Genomic DNA, 20,343 nt, shown 5'->3' with positions numbered 1-20,343 from the left:
TACCCAGAAACACCTGCGACAATGATTTTTGCCCCATCAACCATTGGGCTCTCAACCCAGAATTCTAAGGGGCAGGGGAGACTGCGGGAACTATGGGATAGCTATGGAATAGCTACCCACAGTTCAACGCTCAGGAAATTGACGCTAGCCTCGGTACATGGATGCACACCGCCGAATTAATGTGCTTAGTGTGGCCGTGTGCACTCGACTTTATACAGTCTGTTTTAAAAAACCGGTTTCTGTAAAATCGGAATAATCCCGTAGTGTAGACATACCCCTAGACAGGGACCAGCACTTTGGTTTTCAGTTGAAAATGGTTTTCAGACCTGGCTCATTTCCTAATGCAGAGAGGGACAAAGGGCCTGATGAGGGCTGGGCAGGCTCAGGTGTTTCAAACACTGATGCATGCTGGGTTCCAGACTTCTTGGCTGTATTTTTTTTTATTATTTTTTTTATTTTTTTGCTGCCTTTACTTTCTCCAGCTCATCTGTATCCTTTCTCCCTGCAGACAATAGGAGGAAACAACTCATGTCCTAGCACCGCTTCCTCCATCAGGTTATGTGGCTTTTTGGATGCATATGAGCTGAAAGGGGGAAGAGTCACCAGGACAATCGCTCCACAGCACATGAGGTGTTTGGAGAGGGGCTAAAGCACTGGAGCTGCACAGCAAATACCCCCCCCAGCAGAGCCGTCTCTCAGGACAGGTAAGGGAGATGGAAAGAGCCAGCGACGTTGAGTGTCTTTGTCAGTGAAGGGGTAGGGGGAGCCCCGTGGAGGCAGGGCAGAGCAGATGAGAAATGTTGTGCATTTGGAAATAGCTGCTGCAAATGGGTTATTTTGCTACATTCACTGGCTTGGAAAAAACAGTGAAAACCTAGAGCAAGTACTTCTAGCTGAAAGCAAGTGAAATTGCTGCTCAGTGGAGGCTAGATGGAAGCACAAATATGCAGCCCCAAAGGAAACCATTCCTACACTATTATTCGTCACTTATAGATAAGCCGAGAGCTTCACAGAGCTCCCCCATAGAGCTTGGAGTGTTAACCTGAATTTTATGGGTTAGCTGTTATGGCTCGCCACTGATCGCATCCGACCAGAAGATTTATAGGTTCTTGTCCAATTCAGACTACAGGCTCCAAGAACTCAGATAGTTCTATATCGGGAGAGGACTCTCGGGGTGCTTGGCATAAACACTTACACTGAGGACAATACCAAATCGATAAAAGCTTTATTGCGATTAACAAAAGAATAATAAATGCTATGAAACTTATGACTGCAAAACAGTAAAAGAATTTCAAAACTCCTGGTGGTAACATTCCTGTTATAAATACCTTAACCTAACATACCACACCCTTCCTCGAGGCCCCGGTAATAGGCGGTGAAGGACCAGCCTTACTCCTGACAGGCTCGATAACACGATGGTTCTGGCTTCCCCAGTAGTTAGGAATGTTGAGTAGTTACTGTACTGCACACGCTGAGCTGATAGCATGATGGGTGATCTCCTATATTCTATAGACGAACAAAGAAAAGAAAAAAGCTCCCTAAGATATCCTTACGTGATATTTTATAGGATCCTGACACTATGTAATTCAGGCCCAAATCTTATTTCCGTACCCTAAGAAATTGATGGGTACCCTTCTCCTATAGGTTAGTGGATTATGACACTTACTCTCCACATATTAATAAGGATTGTCTCACTCCAAAAACTGCCAGGCTAGGATCTCTTGGCGACTTCCAGGTTTGTGGTGTACCCTGCGGTTACCAACCGGTTGCAGACGCCAGATAAACCTGTTCAGTGTTGTTTATGTGTAGTTCCTCCCTTTGGTCCCCAAAGTTCAGGGATCATTTCTATCTGTGCCAATGGTTGCCAGCCTTTATGCTGACTTACTCTTAACTGATCATACTTTTAGCTGTTTAGCTGATCTTACTGGATACAGGCCGATAGGCTTCTTGCATTTCAGCAAAACTTATTCTATGTATAATTATTAGGAAACACATATCGTGTGTTTCAACACATCCTAATTTCATAGGAATTAATAGTGATAAAATATAAGAATCATATATGAAATGGATTAATTCAGAAAGAGAAACATATTATTTGATACAGCTGGCTGGATTAGTAGGATATAATAGTTAGCAAAGTAATCTTATGGGCTACAGCAGTAACATGGGAGACAATAAACTCAGAACAAACACAGACTCGCACCCAAAAAGTGGAGGAGAGATACATCCTGGGTCCAATTCAGTGGCCCAATGGGTGTTTCTCAGGTAGAGGGTTACAGGATCAGGCTCCCAGGTTAAAGAGAGCAAGCAGATGGGGAGAGAGCTGCATCCTGGGAAAGAGCAAAAGAGACAATATCGAGAGGAAGAAGAGAGCATTGGTATGCGGGAGTCATGCTCAGCAGAAGTAAATGGGGAGAAGTGCTGGGGTGGGTGGAGGGAAGACATGCAGAGTGTGGAGAGGGAGAAAGTGCAGAGACTCCCACCGATGGGTAAGGTACAGAGCGATGAGAGGCAGAAGATTAGCTGGTTTAGAGCTGGCTGTGCCCTATGGGCAGAACAATGACATCTTAGGGGCCATGAAATGCTGAGCACCTCTGCATTTGGCTGTACTGCAGGGTGGGGCCACATTCCGGTTGGCTGTGGCCTCAGTGCTTCCCTGTCGTGTGTTTCTTCTTGATACAGCGCACAGTCAACTTGTGGAACTCCTTACCTGAGGAGGTTGTGAAGGCTGGGACTATAACAATGTTTAAAAGGGAACTGGATAAATTCATGGTGGCTAAGTCCATAAATGGCTATTAGCCAGGAAGGGTAAAGAATGGTGTCTCTAGCCTCTGTTCACCAGAGCGTGGAGATGGATGGCAGGAGAGAGATCACTTGATCATTGCCTGTTAGCTTCACTCCCTCTGGGGCACCTGGCATTGGCCACTGTTGGTAGACAGATACTGGGCTAGATGGACCTTTGGTCTGACCTGATATGGCCGTTCTTATGGACATGCTGGTCTCCTCATCTCGGGGAGCTGCAGCAGGGTCACCAGCATGAAATAGAAAGTGGATCGTGTTTTTTCTTTTTCATTGTGCCCCCAGCCTAGCCCCTAGGAGTGAGCAAACACAGCCTCCACTACACACTAACTCCACCACCCTACTTCTGTTACCAAGACAGAGAGAGAGCAGCGAGATTCCATGGGACAGGGCAGAACTCTACAGGTGCCCAAGCAGCAGTTACAGTATATTGAAATGGAAAGAAGGGGGGGTTGTCCCTGCACCAGCTAAGGTGGAGGGGGGAGTTCTCCCTCTCATATAGCAGAGTGGGGTAGCACGGCTTCCCCCTGTACTTTAACCCCAGCACCCAAGTGGCACAATCATCACTCTGGCGAAGGAGTGTCTGCAGTCAAGAACAGTGGCTTCTTTTAGGTATGATCGTTTTATTCTACACTCAAAAGAACAGAACAGGAAAAGAACAAGCTGTGATGGTGGTTTGCCCATCATAAAGTCTGCTGAGTTGAGGGTCTTACTGCAAAGCACAGGGCATGTATCAGGGCCCCGAGTCTCAGTGATGCTGGTGTGAGTCCAGAGTAACTCCACAGATGTCGGTAGCGTAACTGCAAACTTACCCTGGTGTAACTAACACCAGAATCTGGCACGTGGGGCACCGCAGCCGTATTTAGGAATCTGGATGTCCTTGCTGTAAATATAGAGACCCATTGAAGGGTGTGAGATGAGCATCCTAGGACATTGGTTTCCCATCGGTTCAAGCAGCTAAGTCCAGTGATGAGTAAAGGGCTGCGGGGGAGGGGAGGAGAGATGATCTCAGACACCCCATTCTTGGAGGATTGTATTGCTGATGTCAGGGAGTGTTTAGTGGTGCCAGGAGAGAAGTGATTTGATCAGGAACATCATCCTGAAGTCCCCTCTAGCTCCAGTGGGTCCAGTTCAGTTTACAGCTCCAACCATGATCATGGTTCTACCAGCTCCTCCCTCAGCCCCTTAGGCTCTGTGCGTTGCTCTGCTCTCCCTGCCATGCCCACTGGGGTGAGGGATTCTGCCAGTCAGGACTGCTCTGCTCTAGTGGCACCAACTCTGCAGGGCATAGCAGGGCAGAGCCTGGCAGCAGCTGGGACATGGAGCTATCCAGCTAGAAGGGGCTATGTTCCAGCAGAGATTCCCCTGACTGTAGCCACACCTTAACCGAGGAAATCAGGGCAGGGGGAGAATGCAGGGCTGCGTTTCCTGCAGGTCAGATTGCCGAGTCAGCCTTTCTCTAGAAGTCAGTTTTGCCGTGAGTTAACAAAAGGAGGAAGCCCAGGCTCTCGGCTGTTCCTTTTCGCTCCCTCGGCTTTGGGCTACACAAACTTGATTCAGGAGGAGACGGGAGAGAGAGTGTTCCCCTGCCATAGAAGAGAAAGAAAGGGAGCAAGACCAGGGCAGAGAGAATGGGGAGGAAAGCAACAGGAGCAGTCAGAGAGACAGTGGGGGCCAGATCCTTTGGTGGTGTAAAGCTGTTGCTTTCACTGCAGGAAGGCTGATTGACACCGCCCGAGTCTCCAGCCCTAGGAGTGGCAGGGAATCGAGAGGGAGAGGAGGAAGTAGAGGCTCGTGGAGGCAGAATGGGTGAGGAGAAGAGAATAAAGGAAGGCAGAACAGTGAAAGATAAAGCTACCCAACCGTAGAGCCAATCTGACTGATAGTACTCCTCTTTCACCATCTTGTCCTGTTGCCCTGGCAGGAAGGAGAACATTGGTATGAACTGGTGAAAATCCGTTGCCAGCCAAAGCCAGACCTGGTGATTATTCCAGAGCACATGAAGCCCTAGAAACCCTCCAAACTTTTGGAACAAAATATCATCTGAGGTGAGAAGCCTAATTCCCCACTCTCCCAAAATGGGAGCCCAGAGCAGTAAATGTTGGCCACCGCACTGATTTCTGGAATGCCCCTGGTCTGCCCAACTCCAGGCAGCAGGAGTTAAATTTGAGTCTCCTCTCTGGCACAGCAGTGTCCCCTGGGAGGGCTCAGGGCAACTGGGAGTCAACCCTGGATCTTCCTCATGGCAGGGTAGAAACCAGTTCGGGTATCGGGCCTGCTCTCGGACAGGAGAGGAGGAATCAAAGCCAGATTGTCTGCGTGGCACAGCATTGATCCCTAGGGGCGGTGAGGTGAGCAGCTTCTCTTCAGAACATTTCAAGAGAAAATGACAGAGGAGGAGAACGACCTGAGTGTATTGATTGATCACAGGGCCACCAATGTGATGTGGCTGAGAAAAAGGCTAATGCAGTCCTAGAATGCATCAGATGAGGTATTTCTAGTCAGGGGCGGCTCTATGTTTTGCTGCCCCAAGCACGGCAGAGAGGCAGCCTTCAGCGGCGGTTCTGCAGGAGGTCCGCCCTGGTCATGTGGATTCGGCGGTGATTCTGTGGGTGATTTACTGGTCCCAAGCATACCTTCGGTGTACCTCCTGCCAAATTGCACCGAAGTCGTAGGACCGGCGGACCTCCCACAGAAATGCTGCCAAAGGCTCCCTGGCTGCCGCCCTCACAACAACCAGCAGGCCGCTTCCCCTCCCCCCCGCCCTCGGCTTGCTGCGCCAGGCACGCTTTTGCTGCGCTGGTGCCTGGAGCCACCCCTGTTTTTAGCAGAGACAGGGAAGTGTTACTGCCATTATACAAGACACTGGTGAGACCTCATCTGGAATAGTATGTGCAATTCTGGTCTCCCATGTTTTAAGAAAGATGAAGTCAAACTGGAACAGGTGCAGAGAAGGGCTACTAGGATGATCCGAGGAACAGAAAAGTACTTTATGAGAGGAGACTCAGAGCTTGGCTTGTTTAGCCTAACCAAAAGAGGGCTCAGAGGGGATATGATAGCTCTTTATAAATATATCACAGGAATACACACCAGAGAGGGAGAGGAGTTATTTAAGTTAAGAGCCAATGCTGGCATAAGCACAAATGGATATAAACTGGCCATCAATAAGTTTAGGCTTGAAATTAGATGGAAGTTTCTAACCATCACAGCAGTGACGTTCTGGACTAGCCTTCTGAGGGGAGCAGTGGGAGCAAAAAATCTAACTAGCTTCAACACCAAGCTTAATAAGTGTGTGGAGGAATGGTATGATGAGGCTGCCTATATCGGCCATTGTAAATGTCCCCAACAACTGGTGATGGGACACTAGGTGGAGAGGGGGGCTCGGAGTTACTACAGAGAATTCTCTCCCAGGTGTCTGGCTGGTGGGTCTTGCCCACGTGCTCAGGGTCTAACTAATCACCATATTTGGGATCAGGAAAGCATTTTGCCTCAGGTCAGATTGGCAGAGACCCTGTGGGTTTTTTTTACCTTCCTCTGCATCATGGGGCATGGGTCACTTACAGGTTTAACCTAGAGTAATGATGGATTCTTGGTAACTTGAAGTCTTTAAATCATGATTTAAAGACTTCAGGTTAAACTCAGCCACAGGTTAAGGGACAGTCTATTACAGGAGTGGATGGGGTGAGGTTCTGTGGCCTGCAATGTGCTGGAGGAGGTCAGACTAGATAATAGTGCCTTCTGGCCTTAAGGTCTATGACACAGCATAGTGTCTTTAAACCAGGGGTCGGCAACCTACGGCACGTGTGCCAAAGGTGGCACGTGAGCCGATTTTTGATGGCATGCGGGGAGGGCTGAGCCGTTTGGCCCGCCACCGCTCTGGGGGTTCCTGTTGCTGGCCACTTGCGAGCTAGGGTCCCGCTGCTGGCCTGGGGTTTCTTCCCCCAGGCTGGCAGCAGGCTGAAACCCCAGCTGGCAGGAGCCAATGGCCAAAACCCCAGAGCGGGGCAGGCTGAGCCACTCAGCCTGCTGCTGCTCTGGGGTTCCTGCTGCTGGTCTCTTGCCAGCTGGGGTCCCGACGCCGATCCCACTCAATGCTTGTTGCTGGCCTAGGTGAAGGAACCCCAGGCTGGCAGTTGGCTGAGACCCCAGCTGGCAGGAGCCAGCGGCTGAAATCCCAGAGGGGGGCTGGCGAAGACGCTCAGCCCACCCCTGAAACTCCAGAGCTGGGCGGGCTGACCCGCTCAGCCCTCTGTCACTCTGGGGTTCTGGCTGCTGGCTCCTTGCCAACCGGGGTCCCCGCAGCCCCACTTACCTTGTCTCCAGTTGGAGTTCCAGCGCAGGCCCCCTGCCAGACAGGATCCAGGCTTCTGGCCCTGCTCAGCCCTACCAGCCACTACTCCACTCACCTCAGCTGCCGATCTGGGGTTCCAGCCGCTGACCTCCTGCTGGCCGATTATCAGCTGATAACTTAGAAGCCTGTGTGCAGCTTAAAGTATCTAGATACATGCCACCAGACACTGGAAAACTCAGCAAGGAAAAGCAAGGGCAAGGATCACACTAAACTAATAAGATCTTCATTTTAATTTAATTTTAAATAAAGCTTCTGAAACATTTTGAAACCCTTGTTTACTTTACATATAACAGTAGTTTGTTTATATATTATAGACTTATAGAGAGACCTTCTAAAAATGTTAAAATGTATTACTGGCACGCGAAGCCTTAAATTAGACGGTATACATGAAGACTTGGCACACCACTGCTGAAAGGTTGCCGACTCCTGCTTTAGACTGTGGCACTGGAAACATCTGGTCCTGGCCACGGTTGGAGGCAGGATACCAGACAGGATGGAGCAATGGTCTGATCTGGTTTCAGCAGTTCCTTTGTTCCTATGGGTCTGCCACATAGAAATTTAAGACCAGAAAGTAGCTTGAGAGGTCATCTAGTGCATCCCCCTGTGCTGAGGCAGGACCCATACAGGACTTTATCACATGCAGCTGGCAGCAGATGAGCCATGTCACTGGTTCTGAGAACTTCATTCTCTGCTAGCTCTTGGTAATAGAAACTTATTGATAAAGTGATGGGAATCCAGAAATGACGATCTAAAATCAACTAAGGGGCTACAGGAACTGACCTCTGGAAAGATTTAAAATAACAATATTCCTGTATCTCAGCCAAAGCCAAGTGAGGTGACAAGCACATACATCATCAGTGGGATAAAAACAAAAGAGCTGAGAAGAACTGTTCAGATTGATTCAAAGGTTTATTAAACTTGGAGTGATAGGAGCATGTTGGCTGCATTATATTACATCTCCTAACAGTGAGATCTGCTGGGCTGTGGAATAGTCCTCTGTGGACAGTGAGTAATTTAAGAGTCATCTGGACAAATTCCCTGGAGAATATAGCATAGGGAAGGACAGTCTCAGGGAGGTGTGGACAAGATGTGATCTATTCTGTTCCCAGCCCTTTTACAGTATGTATGAATCTGTTTCACTCGCTGCCTGGCTTGTCTTGCAAACAGAGACACTATGTCGAGGCTCTGGATTATGGTCCTTGTTCTGCTGTGGATTCCAGTCATGGCCATCGCACAGCTCCCAGGCAATGCCCAGTGCCCTGTGAACTGCTCCTGCTTCTTCTCCCAGTGGTTTGTCCGATGCTCCAATGCCAGCTTATCCTCTCTTCCCCCTGGCATCCCCAATGCCACCGTGGAGCTTGACCTGCAGCACAACCAGTTCAGCACCCTCTCAGCAGGCTTCTTCCCAGAACTGGCTGAGATCAGCATCATTTACCTCGGCAGCAGTGGCATCCACCAGGTTGAGCCGGGGGCTTTTCAGGGGGTCAAGAATCTGTACCATCTCCACCTGGACAACAACCTCCTGGAGCAGGTCCCAGAGGGTGTCTTTGAGAATTTGACAAATCTGATCTTCCTGCACCTGGAGCACAACCAGATTGCTCACCTCCTGCCAGGTATTTCTGGATGGATAGGCCAGGCCCCCAGCACCACTAAGAGCCAGCTAACTGAGCAACCAGCATTACCAGCCCCACACCTCTTCTCTAGTAATCCCTGCCCAAGCCGTAGGTCTCCTGAAGACCTCACACTGCTGAGAGGATGGGGGCCAGAACTGCCACCAACGGGTCCTGCATGTCCATGATACAAAGTCAGCACCTCCTTGTACCCAGGGGAAAATGGGAGGGGATAACTCAAGGCTGGGGGAGAAGAGGTATCTCATGATCAGAGATTATTGAAGCACAGAACATCTGATATTGGCTTGACCTGGTTGGGGGTGTGTGTGTGTCTCTCTTTCAGGTGGGTTCTCTTCTCTGAAGCAGCTCAGTGTCCTGGACCTGAGTAACAACCTGCTGCTGGAGCTCTCTGACCAAGCCCTTCACGGCCTCCCGCGGCTGCGTCGGCTCTACCTGCGTGCGAACCGTATTACCAATGTGTCCAGCAAAGCCCTCCCCGGCAGCCTGCGGGCCCTCAGCCTAGATGAAAACCAGCTGACAAGTGTGCCCGCGGCCATCCGCACCTCTCCCATGCTCTCCACTCTACAGCTGAGTGGTAACCCCATCCGGAAGCTGTCGTCTCTCTCCTTTGGGAGGAGGCTTCGCTCCCTAAGGCAGCTGTTCCTGGATAGCCTGGCCCTAGAGCAGATCACCAACTTGGCTTTCACCAGGCTCCGCTGGCTGGAGCTGTTGAGCCTGAGGAACAACAGCCTGGAGTCACTCCCGCCTCTGTCCTCCCTGAAGTCGCTCTCCACTCTGTATCTGACTGGGAACAAGTGGCGCTGTGACTGCAACCTGATCTGGCTCCGCACCTGGCAGAAGAAGGTGCTCCGGAAAGAACGCAGCCCCGTGGAGTGCAGCTCCCCAGAGGTGCTACAGGGCCAGCTCCTGGTGGACATAGAGGTAACGACCTGCGGTTCCAGAGTACATGAAAGTGGTGGGCTGGGGCCAAGGTGCACAGGATTTCCAGTCCAAGACCCTCTCTCCTTCAGCCTCAAGGGCTGGGAGTGTTGTGAAGGGAGCCATTGTTCATGGCCCCAGTACTTTAAAAGGGAGACAACCAATGTAACCAGTGCACTTGCCGATCTCATGGCAGGGTGAGGCCTGGCCAGTATGCGGACGGGACACAGACAGTTCCATGCACTGCAGACAACAGACAGTTACTTACATACCTCCCATGCTCCCCATTTCCCGGGGAGCTGAAACTCGGTCCTTTAGCTTGAAAATACAGGCCCCTTCTGCAGAGTTGACAATCTCTCCTGGTTGCAGCTAATAGCAGCTCCCTGACCCTCGGTGCTGGGAGATAGTCACTTTAGGGCACGGCCCCCACAGAGCTGCCAGCTGGGAGATAGTGCTTTTTGGTGGAGGGGCTGGAGAGGTCACAGGAAATCCTAAAGCAATGGGGGCGGGGTGTTACTAGGTAGGCCTGGCGTGGCATTAATATGTTTCAGTGGTTCGGGGTTGGGGGGGAAGGTGCACACAGGCTGGGTTAGCTGCTGGTGAAGGGAAGAAAAAAGAGATGCGCACTCTATTTTCTGTGGTTTTTTGTCTTCATTTCCTCCCTTTCTCCTCTGCTCAGTCCCTCTCTCTCTCTCCCCCTCCCTAGCTCTTGTGGGGAGCAGCCAGGGCTGCTGGGTTAAGGTGTGGCTGCAGAGGCCATCCTGCAGTGCAGAAGGCGCTGGGTGTCAGCGCTCGGAGCAGGCCACAGCTTATGGTAGGCTCTGGTTCCCACATTATGTGAGGTGTGAATAAAAATAATAAATTGTTCAAATACAAGCTTATGTTGGCTTAGTGCAAAGACCAGTACAGCTCTTCCCTTCCTATCTCTCTTCCTCTCTCTGCCACAACTTCTTCATCCTCTGTCACATTCACTCTCAGCCTGTCTCTCCCGTCCCACCTCTCCTTCCATGTCCTGCTGCGATTCATTCACCTGCAGTGGGGGAGGTGAACACAGCACACAGATGCCTCTCCTGGTATCTGCCTCTGCCTGGGGGAAGCTGGGCTTCAGCTGTTCAACCTACTGTCAGCTTTCCCAGCTCAGTTGGCTGGTGGTCAGTTGGTGGGTGGGGGGACCAGAGTAGTTTACAGAAAATGCCCCTGGAAACTGTGCCAGTCCTGGTTCCAAGACACATGTTCACCTGAAAACAGAGCCACTCTGACATTCTTGCCCATAAAAGACCCCCGGACTGATTGTGTTAGAGGTATTAGCTTATATCAGAGAGGCAGCCATGTTAGTCTGTATCCAGTTCTAACCAGGGTAATTTATATCCTTCCAATCTAACCGATCTCCCCACTACAGTTTTAACTGGATCAGGCATTCTCCACTTCCTATCCTAAACCCCTCAAAATAATCTCCCACCTCTGTCTTGGATTAGGGTGCAGGATGGCTGGGTTGTTCCCTCCCAGAAGCTTCTGCCTGTCAGTGGGGAGGAGTTATTCCTGCTGGTGCTTCATCCAGGCTGAAAAGAAACAGAAGACTTGATTCTCTCTCATGTGTGTGTTGGTTTTTTTTTTTGGTTTTTTTCTTTCACCTTGCCCAGTTACAGAAGCTGACTTGCCCACCCTTTGGGATGGACTCCACCACCCTCAGCCCTTCTGAGAACACGAATACACCCATGGCCATTGCTCCACCCAGAGACATACCTCTCCTAGGGGCTGCTACCACAGCTACCACCATGACCTCCACTGCCCTGATCACCACAAAGAGGCTCCCCAGCTCCACCACCCACTCAGCTACCTCTCTTCACCATGGGCTGGAGAAGTGGGACCCATGCTTGGCCGACCACATCAGCAGCGTTCACATCAGGACAAAGGGCAACACCTCCCTGGTGGTTTCCTGGGCTTTCTCCGGTGACCAGGACCAATTTGAGGTGCGGTACACGACTGGCCGGGATGAGCAGGTGCTGTGGGTGGTGGGAGGGTTGGCAGAGGTGACACTCCACGATCTCCATGCAGGGACCGAGTACAGAGTCTGCGTCATCCCCCAGAATGAGAATCTGCTGGAGTGCCAGGACCCTGCCGCCCGGCAGTGCAAAGCAGAGCGCACTGCCGGCCTTCCTAGTGACACACAACCCGTGCACTCCCCACTTGGCCACAGTCATTCGGCTGTGGGTTTCGGCGTCGCTGTAGCTCTCCTAGCACTCGCAGCACTGGCCCTGGCTGTCACCTACAGGCTGCGGACGCAGCCGATCCAATTCCAGCGCTACTATAATGAAGATGGATCACCCCTTCATCGCAGGAGCAGCAATCAGGCCAAGATGACTATGGACCCAGTTGATGAAAGCATGGAGGATGAGGACTGTCACAGTTATGGGACAGCTGCCAGCCAGTGCCCAGAGGAGAAAGTAGACTGCACCGTGTCTGCCCCACCCAGGCTCACACTCACATCCACACCCAAGTATGTGACTCTGTGATTCTAACTGCTCCCCGGCATCCTATAGCCGAGCAGGAAGTGCCCCATGGGGTCTGCCACTCACCCAGGGACCTGACACCATAGAGCCTCAAGGAGTAAACCAGACAGTTCTGTAACTGCCCCTTGTGACTGACATGGACAATAAAATGCAGCCCTAGAAAGCTGAGATGGGAAAAGCCTGTGGCGTAAGCCGCTTTTGTCCATCCCTGTCCATGCCCACTCCAGGGTTGTTCCCTACAGAGAATCCCCAGGGAGGGTTGTGCACAGCCTCATGCCTCACATGAATAGTTTTGAAGTGCTGGATCTCCACTGGGGTACCTATGTGATTCACAAAGCCTTTCACAGCCAGGGGTGATGTATAAAGGCAGGGTTAGTGACTGGTTTCCGCTTGAAGGGCAACCTCTACATGGCTGCGGGGTTGCTATTTATAGCAAAGCTGGACTGGAAATCACAGAACATGCTTTTGGAGTCAATTCCCCCCTCCCCCTGGATTGCTTACAGCTTCTGCCACCCTCCACCCCGCCCCCTCCCCAAATAGCAGCTCTCTTTCTCTCTCGCTGTTTTGGCATGTAGTTTTGCACCCGTGGGGACAGGGGAGGGTGCTGTGTGTGAAGTGGACGTAAGAAGGACCCAGAGAAGGGGAAAGATAGAAATTATGTTTGCAGCTCAAGTTTGACCAGAGCGGAGGCACAGTGAAGGCCAGGGGGGAGCTGCAGGAGTGGAGAAGGAATTTGCACCAGTCCTACCTAGCCCATGTGAAAGGCTGGGGAGCCAGGTGTTACATGATGGGGGGAGCGAGGAAGGAATTGTGTTTCTGGTACAGGGTTCAGGTCAGTCGGTGCATCTAGAAACCTGACATCATGAAAGATGTGAATTCCCAGCCCAACAAGCCGTTCAAAACTAACAGGCACTGTCCTTTGCTGGTAGCATTTAACTTTTCCCTGCACCCTCGCTCCTGTCTTGGTGCAGGTTTTTGAACGTGCTGTTTTGTCCAAAAGAAAGGTGGGGGTGGGGAGGCTTCCAAGCTAAACCAAAAAGTCTTATTTTCCATTCTGTGCTTTGAAGGGTGCCCATTACCTGGGCCAAAGGCGAGGGTTCCCCAAGACCTCTCTGTCCCTCAGCATGAATACCTTCTCTCAACCAAGGCATCTTCCTAAAATTGTTGGAGGGGCCTGTAGGACACTGGAAAATATTGAACTTGCTCTGCTCTCCTCTCTGCCAGGGCTGTCTGCACCCCTCCTTCCCGACCACTGGGCATTGGCCTGGCCCACACATTTCATTCTCACTCTGGAACAGCATTTGAGCCTCTTCCGGACTCCATGCCACTTCTGATTGCATTGGACTTGCCCCAGTCCATGAGGTGTAGGAGGCTGTGGAATAATCTCCCAAAACAAATGGTGAAGGCCATTACAGCACATTCCATTTCCAAAGCACCTAAGCAACATTCTTCCTTCCTTCCTCCCACTCACCTGCTCTGCATCACTAACCATTTGACAAACAGGGAAAATGAGGCAGACGGTGAGTGGATTGCTCAGTGCCACAAAGCATTTGGGCATAGCGCGCTGAAACTGCGTGGGGCAGACAGAGAGTAAAGATTAATTAACCTGACAGCTTGTCTATTAATCTATAAACAAACAGGACAAAACCCTCATCATTTATCTTCCCTTTGTCTACATGCAAAGTCCTGGTCTTTGGCTCCTGGAGAGCACTGTGGCCTAAATGGTACACCTCTGCGGCACACTCTGTTTGCTGGACTAATAAAGCATAAGGTAAAACTGTTTCATGCAGCTGTGTTGCTCTTCTGTTATTAGAAGAGCTGGTCGCAAGAACAGCTGGTTAGAGTTTGGAACTGGCGCGGGGACACAGACACTCTTCACTCCAGGGCACCAGTTGGGGGCCAGCATGCATTGGTAGTGCCCAAAAGGCACAAGTGGATGAGACTCAGCCAGCAGCCTTAGGGGAGTGGGTGGCCCTAAGAAGGCCCATGGGAGTTCCGCTGAGCCCAGTATCCTGTCTTCTGACAGTGGCTGGTGCCAGTTGCTTCAGAAGGCGAGAACAGACCAGGACAATTTACCATCTCTTGTTGTCGAGTCCCAGCATCTAGCGGTCAGAGGTTTAGGGCCACCGTGAGCATGGAGTCAAGTCCCTGTCCATCTTGGCTCATAGCTATTGACAGACGTAGCAGCCATGAACCTATCTAGTTTTTTTAAACCCGGTTATACTTTTGCCTTTCACAACATCCCTTGTCAACAAGCGCCACAGGTTGACTATGCACTGTGTGAAGTACTTTTTTGTTCATTTGAAACCTGCTGCCTATTAATGTCACTAGGTGACCACTGGCTCTTGTACTATGTGAAGGCGTAAATAACACTTTCTCCACCCTAATCATGATTTTACTCTATCATAGCCTCACGTAGTCTTTTTTCCTAGCTGAAAAGTCCCTGTCTCTTTAATCTCTCCTTTTATGGATGCTGCTCCATACCAGCCTCTGTTGGTGAGAGGCTTTTAAGCATCTTGAAAGCTTGCCTCTCTCACTAACCAGTGCTGGTCCAATAAAAGCTATGATCTCACCCACCTCGTCTTTCTAAGATCCTGGGACTGGCTACAACACTGCATTCAGTAGTTAGTTGTCTGGCTTCATGTGCTGTAACTGAATGGGCCTTTTGCATTTGTTTCGCAGTTCCTGCCTGCACATTATCAACTACTAGCCTCTGCTCTTTTTGAGATTATAGAGTAGCCACTTTAACTCCTCCCCCAAGGAATGTGGCTGTCCAACCCATCCGCTCTGCCACACCTGTCAGCTTCCCCCAGCCCTTAATTTAAAAACTCCTCTCCGCTGGTAATTTTGCATGCCAGCAATATGGTGCCATTCGCGTTTAGCTGGAGCCCAGCCTTCCAGTTTAGGAAGATGCTGCTCCATGGACAGGTAGCCATGTTCAAATAAAGCTGTGCCAACAGCCTGTCAGCTTAGCTACAGGCCATGGACGCTGAACTCCCCTATCGCTGGACCCTGCCTGAGGCTCACTGGCGGGGGGAACATGTGGAAAACTCCTAGAGCCTTAGCTGAGAAGTAACCTAGAATTCCTCTCGTGTCTCTGTGATACCAGGCACCTCCCCTCAGGCTTACAGCAGGCTGACAGCTGTGGTTGCCTCAAGCCACAAGAGGACAACCCTCACCGCCTGCGGGGAGATGTAATAGCACTAGCCTAGCAGGCAATAAAGATCATTCAATTTCTCACTCTCCTCGAGGCTCGCTGCAGGGGCAGGCGGGTGGGTTTGATGGGACAAGAGAAGGAGGCTTACGCTGGGTGGTGTTTAATTTGCAGGCACTAGTCCAGGTTGTACTATCTTTTTTATAGTCTGTACATGGACCTATAGGCCCATTTTACATACATGCAGCCGCTTCTCCTCCCTCCCCCCACGGAGCTGGTATAAGAAACGCTGGCTTCACTACCAAGAAGAGTTCAGAAATTGCACTTTCTTCATGGCATTAAGTGCCTTAAGGCCACAGTGAGGGCAGGGGCAGAGATATTACAGGAAGCCCGGAGCCACACCTGGGTGGTGAAGGCATGCCAGGCACTCCCACCTGAGAAACCTTAACCCACAACAAGGGTCTAGAAACTCTCCCACAGACAGACACACCCACACCTACCCTTGCCCCAGTGGCTGTCTTGAACAGGTCTACAGCGGGCAGAGACTTCAACACAGAAAATGGGTGCGGCGAGAGGCCTCAGGAAAGCCACACACCCTCTGCATGGTTCAGGTTGCTTGGGTGTGCCCCATACCCTTCCTTACCAGCCTGCTGGCAGAGGTGCATCACAGCCCAGTTACTCTCCAGGTTTAGTTCTCCTCACTGTCAGAATAGGCCCAGCGTGCCAGGGGCTACTAGCAATGGTCCACCACTGCAGTGCTTCCTCCACCCAGGGCTGACTAACCTTTCCCTAAAGCACTTAGCAAGGGCCAGCTTGCATCCCATCTGCAGCATCCTGCAGCCATCTGTCCTGTGGTTCCCACAAGGTGCTGCTGACTCCACCATGCTGCTCGAGGCCCCAGCTGAAGGTGTGCATTTGGCAGTGCCTGGAAACCAACCACCCTTTGCAACAGCAGCAGACAGCATTTCACCCAAGGGCATTGGCTCTGCCTTGTGCGGATGGCACGGGACGTTGGCACCTGCAGGAACTGGCACAGGAAGAGAGCTGTACTATAAACATGAACTGCAGCAAGGTAGGAGCACACACCAGCCAGGGGTGAGATGCTACTACTGGTGGTGCTGGTCACACACACCAGCTCCCTGGACTAGGGCTGCTCCAGTCACAGCCCCATCCCATGCAGCAGCATGGCAGAGACAGCCAGCAAAAGTTAGCTGGGGTAAGAGTGACCCCTTTGCCCCCCTGAAGCCTGTGCAGGGCAGAAAGGATGGAGTCCCTGCCCCTCCCCCAAGATTGCATGCGCAAACACTGGGCTTTCCTACACACAAGGTTCAGCCTCTGCCCTGGGCAGAATGTGCTGCTCATCAGCAATCAAGTTACAGCTGCTTCCCCTTCAGAGGCAACAGTGTTTTTAAGGCCAAGCTGGGCCCTTAGCAGCTGTGCTAGAAGTGGAGTTGCTCCTTGGCCCCCTTTCCACAACCAAGATTTCTGGCAAAAAACTCCCAGAACTGCACTGCTGTGAGTAATAAGGTAGCTGGGGAGCAGGGAAGAAGGTTGGAGAAAGAGCTGAGGGGCACCTTAAACTAGAAATTGCTTGTCCTTTACTATCCTCCCATGAATCAGCAACCCATCCATGCCCTTCCCCCAGACTTCAATGTGAGTATGTAGGGTCAGATGGTGTGACAATAAGCAGGAAAAATTCAGACTGGCAGAGACATTTGTGGGTACAGAGCCCTCACCCCTATTTTAACATGCTTAGAGACCCTCAGCTAATTCCTGGCACTGAAGCTGCTAAGTTTGCAGTGCACAGCCCTGAGATGCTCTGCCAACAAAGTATTCCAGCCTCCAAATGCTATTCCTCTTCTTTCTTTACTGCTCCCCTGGGGGTGAGTGCTGAACATGGACCCCCTGCAGGATTCAATTGATTCTACTCATTTCTAAAGCAAGCCTATTTTAATGGGGGAGTGGGGGTGGGGGAATGCAGGCTGTGGCAGTAGCACAATGAACAGGCAAAGACCACCAGGGCCAGCCTTACCCGAGGGAGCTCCACTCTAGCATAGCAGGGGATTAGCAGATTAAAACACACCGATAGGCCTCTCCTATTTAGATTAGGAATACAAAAGCAGGGGGGAACATCCCCCCCTCACCCCCCAAGCCTGGAGCAGCAGGAGGCAGCTGGGCAATCCGATATCCCTGGAGAAGTAACACCACTGCTGCCATTTCCAGGTGCATGGCCCAGGGCAGCATGAGATGGAAGCCACAGCACCATGCAAAAACCCTGCTTGATTCAGCTGCTGCTGCTTCAGAGAAAGCCCATGTCCAGCACCCTCTGCAAGACGGTAGCTTGGGCACAACCCCTTCCAGCAGTGTTGAGTTTAATGGGACCCTCTTTCCAAGTCATGGAGAGCCCCAGGAGGACTAGTTCTGGCACAACTGCCTGCGCTGGAGCCCAGGGAGTGTGCTTTGGAAGTGGGGCCTTCAATTAAAAACATGGAAAAACAAAGTAAAAAATATCAGCAGGATCCCTCCGAGTTTGTTGAAGCAGAAGGAAAGGCAGACATCCCCGTGAGACAGACAGCATGTTTCCATGGGCGCTGACATCCTCTCCTGCCAGCCCGCTAAGAGCTCTCGCTGATAAAAGTCCTATGAGGGGGAAGGGGCAGAGCTGCGCTTCTACTACAGCTGGTGGAGGGTTTGCAGCAGCATGTGGCGGGCAAAGGAGCAGGAATCCAAAGCACGGTTGGGTCTGAAGAAAGAGGAGAGAAGAGAAAAAGTTCATTTAAAAGCTGCCCCCTGACTGCGCTTTGACGTACTGAATGCCAGCGCTCTGTGAGTTCAGGAGCTCGGTATGGTGCAGTAACTCAAGAGCCAACCAGCTGGAGTATCCGCCTGCAAGAGACTTCATTCTTACTCAGAGTCAGCGTCGGACGAGGGATAGGAATCACTGCACTGAATCAGCCTATTGCTCCATCTAGTCCTGAATCCCACATCAGACAGTGGCCAATACTAGTTGGTTCAGAGGAAAATACCCCACCCACAACCAATGCAGTGCATTGTTACACTGTATTATACAAAGCAACAGAGTCCCGGGGCACCTTATAGACTAACAGACGTATTGGAGCATGAGTTTTCATGGGTGAATACCCACTTTGTCGGATGCGTGTAGTGGAAATTTCCAGAGGCAGGTATAAATATGCAGGCAAGAATCAGTCTAGAGATAACAAGGTTAGTTCAATCAGGGAGGATGAGGCCCTCTTCTAGCAGTTGAGGTGTGAACACCAAGAGAGGAGAAACTGCTTTTCTACTACATGCATCTGATGAAGTGGGTATTCACCCATGTAAGCTTATGCTCCAATACGTCTGTTAGTCTCTAAGGTGCCACAGGACTCCGTCGCTTTTTACAGATCCAGACTAACATGGCTACCCCTCTGATACTTGACTGTATTATACAAGTGATCTACTTGTTCCCTGAAGCATGAGGATTGATTGGCCCTGCAATGGTTCTTCTAGAGTAACTACAGCTATACTGTGCTTCCTCAGCTCTCTCTCATCCTTTCCTGAAACTTATCAAGCCAGCTGGCCTCTTACTACTGTACAGGGCATAAGGGTAGAAGTTGCTACAGTTACAGGTGCAATAGGTTTCCCCTTTACACAGACTCATCCTTTGAGCACATTCACTGCTTAGGCTGAAACTTTCCATGCTTTGTGCCCACCCCAAGGTGATGTTTCCTGAAGAACTTGAATCCAATACCACCAATTAAAAACATTCTGACCAGCGCCCCACCCCCGACAGAACAGCAATATGTGCCGTGCTCCGTCTGAGGGAGAAGTGGGTTTCAAATGAAGCCAGAAACGTTTAAATATGGGACTGAGCAGTATTTCCTTGTTGCTAAACTGTTAGCTGTACACTTTACAGTATTTGCTGAGAGACAGGACCCCGTATGCTCTGTAGTCTAATGGACGAAATTCTGCAGCACTGTTAATGGATTGCATCTCCATGCTCTCTACCCTTCCTTCCCATCCTTCCTGCCCCCAACTGGTTCATTGCTGAAGATGCACACGGGTGGACAATTCATTACATGACTTTGATGATGGAGTTTTTACCAGGTTCTCCAGTCAGCCTAGCTCTGATGTTATGTGCAGGGCTTAACTTGGAATCTCCTTTCCAGGCCTTGTGCATGAGAGAAAGGGGAGAGCTTGAACTAGTGAAGTGAACTGTATCCGAGTTCCCTGAACCTCTGCTGCGCTAGCCTGCACTTCTATGGCTTCCCCCTTCTCCTCAGCTGGATTCTACCTCAGGCTCTCTGCAGCCTGGCTCTATAGAATAGCAAAGGGAGCATGCACTCTACATAATCAGTTTCCCCTTGTGGGGAAAGTAACTGAGAGAGGCAGCCGCAGGCAAATCTCAGTAGGGCAGGGACACAAAACAAAATGGTGGGGGCCTGTCTGCAGCCAGCTAATGAATTCTGCAGCATCTGTGGGAGGTGGGAAATCAGAAATTCCAGGCAGAGAACCAGCCCTAAGCACCCCCATCTGAGATGATCAGGGCCACTGCATTCAAGCCCTTTGCAGAGTCAGATGGGCATCACTTACACTCACTACCCTTTTTTTTTTTTTTTTTTTAGGTTATCTTGCTCAACAATCATGAGGTTAGAAACAATTTAAAAGGAAAAATTCTGTCACACTGAGTGAGTTCTGTGGCCAGTTCCTCACCCCCCAGAGTTCCGAGGGCCCTGGCTACAGGCATTTATAACTTCTCCCACTGAGAGGTAACGGAGCTTGGAGACACAGTAAGCGACAGCTGCTTTGACAGAAGCAACTCACAGGAACTTTGTAGTGCCACAAGCCCATTACAAAGGAGCTGACAGTCTAACCAGGCCAGGAGAGCTGCTGGAGTGGCTGGATTCATGTACCATGGAAGCTCAGGCCAATGAGCTGAAGGGTCTGACTAGATTCCCAGGGGAAGCTGACCAAGGCTGTTAT

General features: G+C 50.9%; 2 protein-coding genes across 8 annotated transcripts in view; one reads left to right on the top strand and one right to left on the bottom strand.

The window, feature by feature from the left end:
• LOC116828962 (uncharacterized) overlaps window positions 1-13,992 on the top strand; it is a 30,787-nt gene extending 16,795 nt beyond the window's left edge. Inside the window, exons 5-10 of the mRNA XM_032787528.2 lie at window positions 509-704; window positions 4,724-4,847; window positions 8,318-8,763; window positions 9,104-9,702; window positions 11,340-12,196; window positions 13,434-13,992. Coding sequence (XP_032643419.1) covers window positions 8,325-8,763; window positions 9,104-9,702; window positions 11,340-12,196; window positions 13,434-13,803 — 2,265 coding nt within the window. The 5' untranslated portion in view covers window positions 509-704; window positions 4,724-4,847; window positions 8,318-8,324 and the 3' untranslated portion in view covers window positions 13,804-13,992. The remainder of the gene's footprint in view (window positions 1-508; window positions 705-4,723; window positions 4,848-8,317; window positions 8,764-9,103; window positions 9,703-11,339; window positions 12,197-13,433) is intronic.
• A 1,517-nt stretch (window positions 13,993-15,509) lies between these two features.
• RANGAP1 (Ran GTPase activating protein 1) overlaps window positions 15,510-20,343 on the bottom strand; it is a 28,228-nt gene continuing 23,394 nt past the window's right edge. For all 7 annotated transcript variants that reach the window (XM_075068083.1, XM_075068088.1, XM_075068069.1 and 4 more), the window contains one exon: window positions 15,510-18,106. In XM_075068083.1, coding sequence (XP_074924184.1) covers window positions 18,037-18,106 — 70 coding nt within the window. In that variant the 3' untranslated portion in view covers window positions 15,510-18,036. The remainder of the gene's footprint in view (window positions 18,107-20,343) is intronic.

The sequence above is a fragment of the Chelonoidis abingdonii genome, chromosome 1 (assembly GCF_003597395.2).
Source record: "Chelonoidis abingdonii isolate Lonesome George chromosome 1, CheloAbing_2.0, whole genome shotgun sequence".
In the NCBI taxonomy this organism is placed as follows: Eukaryota; Metazoa; Chordata; order Testudines; family Testudinidae; genus Chelonoidis; species Chelonoidis abingdonii.
The sequence above is the reverse complement of the archived record's forward strand: the minus strand, read 5'-3'. Positions and strand labels throughout refer to the sequence as shown.